The sequence below is a fragment of the Leptonotus elevatus genome, chromosome 12 (assembly GCF_054856555.1).
Source record: "Leptonotus elevatus isolate MCC_2025b chromosome 12, RoL_Lele_1.0, whole genome shotgun sequence".
Lineage (NCBI taxonomy): Eukaryota > Metazoa > Chordata > Actinopteri > Syngnathiformes > Syngnathidae > Leptonotus > Leptonotus elevatus.
The window spans coordinates 6,221,334-6,233,719 of NC_141250.1; the positions used below are offsets into that span (position 1 = coordinate 6,221,334).

Consider the following 12,386-nt stretch of genomic DNA (forward strand, 5'->3'; position numbering starts at 1 on the left):
TCTTGCTTATAAATAAAATGCTGGCTATTATTATTATTATTATTATTATTATTATAATTATTATTATTATTGTTATTATTATTATTATTATTATTATTATTATTATTATTATTATTATTATTATTATTATTATTATTATTGTTATTATTGTTATTATATGTGCAAAAGTGCAAGATAACATTTTGTCATGTAGAGGTTCCTCATTAATCAATACTGGTCCCCCTGAATTGTCCTAAAGTTGCAATATGGAACGTGTGCAGGTGTGTGATTTGGTTCCCCGTGCAAAGTGCAAAACATATAACATAGCTATAACATAACACCGAAGTTGGATTTCCTCTCGTGAGATCAGAACGGAAAAAACATTACACATCAACTGGTGGCGGGGATGAGCTATTACAATTTGAAAACTTCTGAATAACACTAACGAAGAAGAATGCGCCACTGCGCCTGCGCGTGCGCGGAACAACCAGGAAGAAAGCACATCTGTCGATTTGACAAAATGATGCCCTGCTAATTTACAGCAAAACAGGTTTGTTTAGCTTCAAACATTTTTTATTTTTCTAACTAATCTCATAACACCTCACCAGAAATGTACCCGTTCAATATGTATTATCATCATGATCGGCGCTTGAATGCTAAGAAGCCGAATCGATAGTGTCTGTTATTTGGTTTATTACTGCAGAATTGACACATTTGATACTTTTCAACAAGAACGAGGCTTCCGTGTTTTGCTGGCTACTTACCTGGCATTGAATTTATAATTTATGAGTTTTTAGAGACTGTGCAAGACTGCAGTCAAAAGCTCAAATTAGTCGATTTGTTTAAAAACAGCCATGAATGTTTTGTTATACAGTATTGTCGTTTAAATACATGTTAAAATTGCATTTTGTCCCAATGTTCTTTGTACAGATGAGATAGGACTGTTGCTCTTTGGCAAGGCACGTCAACTTTATGTTCACAGATACAAAAATGAAGCATACCAAGAAATGGAAGTTTGTTTTCCAGGGCTAGTACAATAAAATCTCAAGCCTATCAAGCCAGTCAAGAAAACAATTGTGCTTCCTGTGAGAAACTCTGGTCTCAACCAATGGCTAAGAAGAGCAAAACATTGACCATTCTGATTCGTCCTTCTATGAGCCCTACTGAACTTTTCAGTGGCCAACTATTAAATGCTCCGAGTTATCCAATGGATGGCAGAAAATACATATAGCAGGTTCATACAACAGTCAGAATATCTTTGTGTTAATTGAACCTGGCTTAGATTCCATACTATGTAAAGTTTGAGATTTAAAAAATGTAAAGTATTTATAATAAACACAGTGTTATGATTTGAAATGTTATGGCAATACCTGATTTATTTTGTTGCATTTTTGGAAGAAATTTTAAATTCATGAAGACACTATTACATCACAGATGTTAAATGGAAACATGTTTTTGTGTGTATAGTTTGTTTCCGGCAGGTTTATGTCGGCATGGCGTGCTGCCGTTCCTGCCCCCGGCTGTGCTCCCGCTCATCGGCCTACACACTGGCCCTGGGCTTAAGTTTTGTCGCCCTCGGCACAAGTCGGATCCTGCTGCTTAAATTCGCAGCTAATGCAGGTGATTAAGACTGTTATGTTGCATGTTCTTTAATCATTGCGATGGCCGTCTTATGTATTTTCTGTGTTCTATGCATAGACAACAAATATGAGTTCCTCCCAGCATCTGTCAACATGTTGGCGGAGGCACTCAAGCTGTTCTTCTGCCTCGTGATGTCCGCCAGGTTGTTTATTCAAGGTAAACATGAACTATTTGCATTTGTGATTACGTTTTTTTGCCTTAAACATGCACTTTATGTTGGCATCTCTGTGGATGGCAAATTTAAAGGTGGACGTGTCGGGGCCACCATGTCTTTAGACGCTTCTCCGACCGCGCCAGTACAAATGTATCCACTTAAATTGATCGAGCCATTTTACCACAATGTGTCAGATTAAATCCATCCAGTAAGGAATGGTTTTACACGGGAAATAAATATCTGATTATGAATGTGTACTTTGCCACGTTCATGGCCATCTACCTATTCCTATTTGCTTTTTTAAAAAGGATAGTCTATGCACGTTTGAGCCGGCTTCCTCGATTTGACGCGCGTGTGCTATACATACCCGCTCGGTGCATTTTGGTGATGTAATAAGACTTATGCATTTTATCACATGTGAAATTATAAATACTATGGATGGGAAAGTATCGATATAGGTATTTGGCCGATCCCCAGCCTTATTTTAAGGTATCTGTACTCACAATGGCAACTGATACTCTTGTGGCCATTTTATAATCAGAAATGAGAAGAATAGACAATTGCCATTCATTTCATGCAGTTTTAAGGAAAAAATGCTATATTGAGCTATATAGGTTTTTATTTTGTATGAACTGTCATTGTGTTTTTGGGGGAAATGTTTTATATCAAAAGTGCTAGTTGTATCGGTGCTTGGTATTGGCTTGTGTGTGTGTGTGTGAGTAAGTGTGCATGTTTTTTGTTACATAGCAGGGCCAACATTCTGGGATTTCACAGCCTTGTGGGGCCCACCCGTCCTCGTGGGGCCATTTTGCTGGGCCCCGCAAGTTTAGACCTCTTTTTGAGGGTCAATACTTTGTTTTAGAGTTTAGATTTGAATTGGGTTATGGTTGAGGTTAGGGTAAGGAATAGGGGTAGGCAATCATTTTTGATGGTTGGGGTTAGAGAAATTGTACATCAAGAAAAATTATGCTAATGCTTTGCTCATTTACCTAATTGCAATCAATGGTCCATCTCATCTGGCCACTTGTGTTGCAAGTTCTAATCAAATCACTGGGTTTTCATCCTCCGTTCTACATGTTTTTGCCAGTATTACTCGTATTAATCATGTATTAACGCAGATTAATCACACTATGAATTTTGACCACAGATTATCCTTTATCTTGACAGCCGATGGTTACGTTAAAGGTAGCACAGGTTGTTTTTGAGCAACAAACATAACTACATGCATTTAAGTAAAGCATTTAATAAATGTTTGTGTATTACATTCAGAATATTTGTTCATGCTAAACTACTTGGGACATTTATTTTCATTTGAAATTATGCAAGTAATTAACTGACTAGAAAAAGAGGAGAATGAGTGTGTGCAGTGGTTAAAAAGATGTTGAAGACGTCCTCATAACATTAAATGTCGAAAGAATTAACAAATAAGAGGTGCTCTTTAAATTTGGCGGGCAAAACATGTTGATTAAAAAAAAAAAAGCCTTCTTAATTAAGCGATTAATCATGATTAATAAAAATTCAATTTAGCTTTAAATTAATAACATTTTATACTGCGTGAAGCCTGAATTGATTATAAACAAACCTTTTTGTGCCATAATAATTTTGTACATTACTAGTGGATATATATATAAAAATATCAGTAGTTAGTGTGTCAAGAGTTTAAAAATGTTAAAAGTAATAAAAAAAATCAAGACTTTTATTTTATCAAAAGTATTTAAATTAGTATCCTTATTTTAAATCTTTGAATTCGTACAAATCAAACAAATTTGAAGTTGTTTGGCTGTCAGCTATTTTGTGACCTGATGTTTTAAGTTTTTGCCATGGTACGTTTCTGTTCCTGTACTGAGGTATTTGATGCAGATATAGTAGTATCAAAGTCAAAATGTTGGTATCATGACTGACAGCACTCGCAACAGTATGAGGAAAGCGGGTTTCCCTGCTGTTTGTATGTATTGAATCTTGAATCTTGTCATCTCAGAGGGACGCACCTGCAGAGATCTGGGCTTCTCTTCTGCCTCCTCGCTCCTCAGCACTTTGAAATGGGCCATCCCTGCATTCCTTTACTTTCTCGACAACCTCATCATTTTCTACGTGATGACCTACTTGCAGCCTGTAAGTCCCTTTCTTTGGGTTTGTAGCTACTAGCTACATGCACACACAATCCTGTCAATTGCAATACAGGAGCCATCATTTAATAAATCTCCTTTGGTGTTGTTTTAAATTCAATTCAATTTTATTCCAGACTCCAGGTCCACTCTTAAGAACAAATATTATAATTTTTTGCTTAGACACAGTTAATTTGACCTTTAACCTTATGTGTATAAAACCTGTGTTATTTATACTTAACCTCGCGAACAGACTGTAGACTGTAGATCACAACCCTGGTGGAAGAAGTTTTTAATTACTTCACATGGTCTATTTTCTTAAATGAGAGACCTTTGAGCTCCACTGTCCGTTGATTTTCTCCGCTATGTCCTGATTTTTGTTGTTGTTGTCCGTAGGCAATGGCAGTCCTGTTCTCCAACTTTGTAATTCTCACCACTGCTGTTCTCTTCAGACTCGTCCTCAAGTAAGCTACTCATCCCAAAACATCAGACCCTATTTTTCTGCCAGTAATATTAATTGTTCACATACTTATTATAAATTCAATTGTTCCATTGATTCACAACATCTTAGACTTGATATACGGAATATTATCTCTAAGAAGCCTACTAAAAGTAACAGATGTATACCGGTGTATTATGCATTTGTAATAAAAGTAATCAGACTTATTATTTTTGGTTTAAAAACAACAACAACAACAGCATCACACACAAATAATTTGTTATACAAGAACGAAGAACAACGAAATTGCACTAACAACAAAATTAGATAACTTTAATCCATCCAAACATTAACATATTAATATATATATATATATATATATATATATATATATATATATATATATATATATATATATATATATATATATATATATATATATATATATATAAACTATTACTTTATGTAACTGAAAGGTACCTGAAACAAGGTGGCAAAAATATGCGTTTAATAATTAAGTGAGGTCATAATAATTGATAAACATATGCAAAAATGTTACAGATGACAAAAAAACCCCCAGTAATAACATATAATGCTTCTATTTTACTCTTTGTTGATTTATTTGTGCTATTTCAGGCTTTTTGCTGTGGCTATGAATCTGTGTACTAATTTTAGGTGATAGCAGAATACTGACATGACTCACTGTTTTGTAGTTTCACCATTTTTGTACAGACTTTTTTTTAAACATTCATCCAAAATGTACTGTGTGTTTTTTCTACAATAAAACGTGTTTTTCTTCACTCCTCCGCCACCAGGAGGCGCCTGTCCTGGGTGCAGTGGGCGGCATTGGTCATACTCTTCCTGTCCATTGTCTCTCTGACAATGGGGTCGGGTGACGGCCAGAAGTCAGGCGGGTCGATGCTGGGAGTCCACTCGAGCCCCCTGTCCGCGCCGTCCAACTCCTGCCTGCTGTACACACAGCTACTCGAGCAGATGAAGAACAGCAGGTAGTGTAGTGACATCATGGAATTAGTACAGGTTACAGTCTCATGGGCCTCAAATGCACTTTAGCTTGGGTTTTATGTCCAGAAATAGTAAAAAAAACAAAAAAAAACATATATATATATATATATATATATATATATATATATATATATATATATATAATTATTATTTTCCTTTTTTTGTATACAAATAAAAATCAATAAATGTAAAAAGTGCAATTTAAGCATTATTAAGGAATGGAGGATTAGAGTCAAATAAAAATTTCTAAAATATGCAATACATTTTTTTCCTTGCACTTTCAAAATGATAATATTCCAATATAGTCCAAATTCAGATTTGTTTTAATTATTATTATTTTTACTTTAATCATCAGCTCAGTGCTGAGCTTTCAAAATAAAATTACTTTTTCAAACTAAGTCTGAAATGCCGTGCATATTAAATAATTTGTCCCTTATTCTTCACTACAAACAAGAAGAAGAAACGTATTAAAGACTACTGCCCATTTTATTTGGTAGCCTTTTAAAATAAAATCATTTCCAAAATAAAATTATACTCCATCTCATATTGTACAACACAATAACATACAACATCTTATGCAGCAACATATTACTGTTTATCACACATATTTTAGATTATCGTTAATCGTAACACCAGGGAACATCTTGTATAAAGACTGTATGCTTGCCTTTCAGAATAAGAACAAAAGTCGAACGTCTGATGCACAATACTTACTTATTTCAATTAATTTCTTTTGGTGCAGATATCAGAACATTTTTGACTTCTCTTTCCAGTGCTTGTCTTTTTAACAATATTATATTTTCAAAATAAAAGTCCTACATTAAATGCACACTATATAGTTGAGTTAATTTTTTAAAAATATATTTCATTTACTTCAAACATCAGAGCATCTTGTAATAAAAATGATCTTATCTACCATTTTGCTTTCATAAAAAGTTTTTTTTTTTTTCAAAATAAGAGCCCATAATCCAAGGGCCTGAGATGAGATTTGAACGGAGAGCTCTTCGCTGTGAGGTAGACCTGCGGACAACTCCTACATCGTGCTGCCTTTGCCTTCAATCTTTTTACATTTATTGGGACACAGCCCTGCTATGTGAACTGAAATTCCACAAGTGATTGAAGCCCTCTTTATAAGGGTTTTTAATTGCCTATAGATGCCACAAGATTGCAGTAAAGACATTGTGGTATCATCTGTATAAACTTGTATTGAAGTGTATTTCAAAATAAAATAAATACAAATAAAAATCAAGAGTCTACGATTGGATTGCATTTTAAAGGTATTGATCAACTTTAACTACCTCTTCAAAATAAGAGTTATAAAACAGATACCCAGAGAATCACTGATTTGATTCAAAATAAAAGCATGTTCCTTTACTCGATATGTGTGATGCCGTCCTCTCCCAGCACCAGTGCTTCGTGGGTGTCGACGCTGCCCGGCCAGGCTTGGCGGGACAACCTGGTGGAAAAGCTCCGCTCACTGGGCGTGGGCCACATCCTGCTCCTGCTGCAGTGCTTCATCTCGGCAATGGCCAACATTTACAATGAGAAGATCCTGAAGGAAGGAGACCAACTAACCGAGAGCATCTTCATTCAGAACAGTAAACTGTGAGCCTGCCGTCTGGTCAATGCAACATATCGATGTAGATCAGGTCTTGACTTTCTTTGCTTTGTAATGTGGCAGGTACGCCTTCGGTGTGGTGTTTAATGGTCTGACCCTCATTACTGGACAAGAGTCTCGAGGCCTCACTGTCCACTGTGGCCTGTTTTATGGACACAACATCTACTCTCTAGCCCTGGTGGTCGTCACTGGTCAGTAACGTGCACTGCACAAACAACTGTATGACTTACAGGCCGCAATATTGGATACACCCACACCCACACAATCTGATGAAATATGAATGATTGACATTGTCCCATGTGTTTATTATTGTGTAACATTTTCATATGTATTGGAGCTAAATTGAGCAAGCAAACAGAACAACTTGCACGCCATGGCACAGGTCTTAACGACAGCTGTGCTCATAAGTTTACAGTGGTATGTCAACTTATGAGCACAACTGTATGTCTGCCAACGAGTGGTGAACGGTAATACATGCAGTTGTGCTCATAGGTTTACATGGAAACAACACAGTTGTGCTCATAAGTTTACATACAGGTTATGTAACTTTGAATTGAACTAAAGTAGAAAGGCACAATAGTAGACAACCAGTCCCGTCAGTGATCCTCCTGTTTGTCGATACTGCACACAGTATATACCTAAAAGGATAATATAGCACAGTATTTACTAGTATGGTTTTTCACAGTTCACCATCAGTAACAATAAAATACATCAGTCCAATAAATTATAAGCCCCCTCGTCAAGCCACCGGCGTCTCCGTACTTTCGCGTTCACCGGATGCATCTTGGTGGGCAAACGGCATCACGCCACAGATCAAAGAAGCCACGCAGCAAACATACATCACAGGGCTTTTTACCAGAAACGCCCCCTCGATGTATCTCCAGCCAGGCAACCATGCGATGAGCGTCCGTGCACGTCCCGCTGGATGCATCTTCGAGGGCAAGCTGCGTCTGCGTATAGGTAAGCATGAACTTGGTCCCATGCTAAATTTCATAACTTCAACATGACTCCTTTCACTGTGCATCAGCCCACATCATATAATGCCTATACTATCTATTGCCTCGTGTGTTATATAGCAGTGCACAATTTGTAAAAATAAATAAATAAAACGTTCGGCAAAACCACTGAATAAATGAAATGATCAAAGATAAATTGTATGTCGTTCAATTAGGAACACAAGGCTTGTGGTAATAAATGCAAGTGCAGCAACAAAAAAGTATTTGTTGTAATGTTCCTTTTCCCTTACATTAGATTGTGGATCCAGCACCACAACCACTCAAGCGCCTCTTTTTTGCAGTGTAAAGGAAGGTAAAAATATTATAGTTACTATAACATATATATAGTTTCTTCACATTGCAAGAAGTAAATATGTTTATGGTGATTTTTATCCATTTTTTATTGTGCACATCAGGCAGCAGACGTCGAGATAATCCTTGGATGGCATCATACTGACTTGTGTTCATCGTGTTGCACCAAGGACAATGCCTTCACTTCTACCACACCCAAAGAAAGTTTGCGCCATAAAGGTGGACCAGACTGCACACATGCACATGCACCTGTAAATAACTCAGACTTCATAGTTTGGAAAAATGTTAAAATTGTAAATAGATACTTGGATAAGTTATATAATTGTTTTTTGGCATCAATATCCTTTTCTTATGAATTGTTTAATGTTATTTTGAAAAAAATTGTGTTAATATGTTTGACTTGTAATAAAAACAAAAATGATTGCTGTCAAAGTTGAATTTTTACTTGAAATGCATCTTCACAAATCCCTTGATTTCTCCGTAATTTTTGTCAAAACAGGATTTTCAGTTAAACTTGCCTCTCTTCTGCTGGTGATTACTCAATAATGACAAATGCTAGAGACAACCTTTTTTTTCCTGATGAACGATGAGGGTTTAGTTTTTCTTTCGGTAGGTCCCATGTTTATATACCCATAGAACACAATATTCTGTAGGCCGTTAAAATCCTGTAAAATGGCTGGCACTGAGGGGGATGGCAGCGCTTCAAATAACTGCCATTCAATGAGTTTATAAGGGAAATAGCACTCAATCATATTGTTTTCACATAATTCATTGCGGCTACTTCTGGTATTTACGATTTTGCCACCGGGGGGCAGTACAACACAGTCATGTAGAGTGACTATATGCTGTAGTAATGTTAAACTTTTTTTTTCTTTCTTTTACTGAAAATAAAGAATATATACCTGTTAGTTTTACATTTTCTGTTTACATGTGTTGATGCACTGTTTTCAAATTGTAACACTGCCTAATAGATACTGCCAGCCAGCCAGTCTATGAACACGCATTGTTTGTAATCGATACGCTGTGCAGACTTGTCTATAAGCAATGTACTATTTTTAAATACCTAATGTGTAATTCTCTTTGTTTTTGTTTAGTTTAACAGTAAACCTCAACTAGCTAGGAGTGGCATTAAACAGCTTGAAGTATTTTAGAAGAATAGTTAATTATCGGCCAAACTGTTCATCTGCAATATCGACTGATTGTATCACAAGGCACCACTGTAGTTTGATAGACCTGAAATGTGTGAGCTATCAAAGCCACAGGTTAGAACTACTCAAATACAATTAAATCATCTAACAAGGTTCAATATAAGTTTAACCATTTTAGAGGTGAAATGTTGTAGCAAAGTTGAAGGCTATAGTGTACATGTGAAGGACGATTCATGGCCATCAAACTAAAATCTTCAACTTGCCACTTCCTGTCCAACAGCGACCCTGGGCCTCTCCGTGGCCTTCATCTTGAAATTCCGGGACAACATGTTCCACGTGCTGACGAACCAGATCACCACCGTCCTGGTGACCGCCCTCTCGCTCTTCCTCTTTGACTTCCGGCCCTCTGTGGAATTCTTCCTGCAGGCCCCCGTGGTGCTGCTGGCCATCTTTATCTACAATGCCAGCCGGCCCCGGGACCTGGAGTATAGCCTGCAGCAGGAAAAGCTGCGGGTCATCAACGGGGAGGTGTTAAAGAGGTCCAGAGGGGTAAGGGCACACACACATGCACACGGCAAGTTCCCTGCAGGAAGGTAAAGTGCAAGGATGGGCCATTTTGTCTCTTGTTTAGTCTTTAATGGAGAAATAACACACTTTGTTTTCTGCCAGTGGCGCTGTCATTGAGTAAATGGTCTGTCGTGTTCTAAATAATGCTATAGTAGATCAGCTCATGTTACTGTTCTTCAAATTGTGCTTAAAAAACAACTTTAGATTACATTTTTATTTTTGCTTAAATCTAGTAGATCTTACGGCCACTGCACATTTTAATGGTTTTTACATTTCAATAAAGTATTTGATGTACTTTTTATGTATCATTTATTATTTTAATTGCAAAATATTTCAGTTATAAATGATTGATTTTATTATAATTCATAATTAAATGTACTTGATTTTGTGGCAATTGACTGTGCAGTAGGCTTTTTCTTTGGGGGGTTTAATTTAATTCACAATTTTACTAATATTAATAATTTATTAATTATTTTTTAGATTGCAATATTTAAATAGTATTTTTATTTTATTTGTATTTATATAAATAAACTTTTATTAAATGCATTATGTCATTTATTCTAATCTGGCCATTGTCCATATGCAAAATGTAATAACCTTTTTTCCCCTTTACATTTGAACTATTATAATTCCTTGTCATTTGTAATGTATTGTTATTAAAATATATATTATGCATTTATTTATGGATGTTGTGGCCACTGTCTGGTGCAAATTTTAATATTTAACATTTAATGTTCCATTATATTGTAATGTTGCTCTGTATCATTATTGTATTAATTAATTTAATGATATTATTTCATTGATTTTGTGGCCTGCTACGTAACTGAATATCTGACATTATAATTGGTGGAGAAATATGTCATATTTAAGCCGCTATCATACTTAATGTTAATGATGTACATTTCTATTAGAGCTTGTCATTGTCATTTTTCTGAATTATTATTATTAGTAGTAGTAGTAGTAGTTGTAGTAGTAGTATAAATGATCCTTATTTATTTACATTGTTAATATATTATTTAGTTTGAATTGATGTTATTTTACCTCACCAAAATGCAATATTTCATCCTTGGTGACTCACCTTGTTTCAGGATGGTGAGGAGCTGGAGCTGCTGACCAAGACCAACACAGACAGCGACTCTGAAGAGTCCTCTTTGTAGTGCACACAAGCAGACAGTGTGCAATGTTCACAGAGGATGCACATTATACAAACACACGCACACACACATGCTGGCTGTGTTTTTGTTTTTTTTGCTTGCTGGAAAACGGGGAGTGACGACGTTGATGCTGTTTCTGAAACACACGAGACTAAGGCGTTTGTTTTTCCTGTGGTCAAACCTCAACACGCTTTCCGTTTGTGCGTGCGAGGAATAAGCCCTGCTACTGTCGTTGGAAATCACTGGGTATTTTTTCCCTCTTCAGCTGCTGGAGGAAGCTTTGGATGACTGAATTTATCAGGATGTGAGGATGTACAGTATTTATGGAACTCGAAGAATTCTTTGGTGGACCATAAAACTCTTTGACAGCACAACAACTGTATCATGTACTGTTTTTGCCACTTTGTGAGTATTCATAAATTGTGCCTTGTGTGTTCTGCAATAAACTGCAAGTCATGCTTTGGTGTTGGATTGTGATGGGAGAATGGGGAATAAGAAAAAAGGAAAAAAAAGTGATTTGTTGAAAGTATTTTCCCAAGCCTCGTCAAAATGCAAACAGCAACTCATTTTTAAAATTGTCTTACTCAAGCACAATTTTTTGGCAGAATGTACAAAATGTAGATGTAGAGTATATGCTCACAGGCCACATCAGTAGGTACACCTGCACAGTTGAGTTCCAGTATGAGAACAGAATTTAAAAATATATCTCTCTCTACAATATTTTTTATAGACTGCATGTGTACCTAATTTTTATTTTATTGTTCAATATTGTACATGTGTTTTTTTAATTATGTTGAATATGTAACTATTACACACTGCTAATAAGTATAAAATTAGTAGTTTTTTTTTTTTTTATTGACATTTCTAGTTGCATTTATTTTTTGGCTAGTGGCTAGTGCAAATTATAAGAATTTACACTTTATAATGGGGAAAATGCAACATTTAATGCACCATCTTCGTTTTTGAATTTTTTTTTTTATCTGATATATTGTAATTGATTATTTATCTCACCCATCCATTCATTCATTCATTGTGCCTACAATGTAGCCAATCCTAACCACTATTCCACCAGGTTGCCTGTTATTTTAATGTATTATTTGCCATTGTATTGGTACTATTATATAGTATATTAAATGTAATCAATTAACACACTGTCTTAGTTTTTCTAATAATCATTATCTATTAAATTGTAATGTTTTCGTTTATGTAATGTGATGTTTTTTGTTTTTAATTCCATTTAGTTGTTTTGTG

At 35.7% G+C, this 12,386-nt stretch overlaps 1 protein-coding gene across 2 annotated transcripts; it reads left to right on the top strand.

The window, feature by feature from the left end:
- The first annotated feature begins 432 nt into the window (after positions 1-432).
- Positions 433-12,284, top strand: slc35a5 (solute carrier family 35 member A5). 2 transcript variants are annotated; one of them, XM_086092034.1, is made up of 11 exons: positions 433-529; positions 1,447-1,599; positions 1,678-1,776; positions 3,753-3,886; positions 4,276-4,343; positions 5,134-5,325; positions 6,746-6,946; positions 7,023-7,150; positions 7,844-7,919; positions 8,211-8,267; positions 8,371-9,407. In XM_086092034.1, the coding sequence occupies exons 2-11, from the start codon at positions 1,473-1,475 to the stop codon at positions 8,387-8,389; spliced, it is 1,101 nt and encodes a 366-aa protein (XP_085948160.1). In that variant the 5' UTR covers positions 433-529; positions 1,447-1,472; the 3' UTR covers positions 8,390-9,407. The 2 variants fall into 2 exon arrangements, with proteins under 2 accessions (XP_085948160.1, XP_085948159.1); XM_086092033.1 differs by lacking the exons at positions 7,844-7,919; positions 8,211-8,267; positions 8,371-9,407 and adding exons at positions 9,695-9,963; positions 11,070-12,284.
- The last annotated feature ends 102 nt before the right edge of the window (positions 12,285-12,386 follow it).

Bases quoted from the DNA above. Each gene is read 5' to 3' on its own strand.
- slc35a5 (XM_086092033.1), top strand. From the start codon at position 1,473: ATGGCGTGCTGCCGTTCCTGCCCCCGGCTGTGCTCCCGCTCATCGGCC. The intron at 1,600-1,677 runs GTGATTAAGACT...TTCTATGCATAG, and splicing joins TAAATTCGCAGCTAATGCAG to ACAACAAATATGAGTTCCTC. The intron at 7,151-9,694 runs GTCAGTAACGTG...CCTGTCCAACAG, and splicing joins AGCCCTGGTGGTCGTCACTG to CGACCCTGGGCCTCTCCGTG.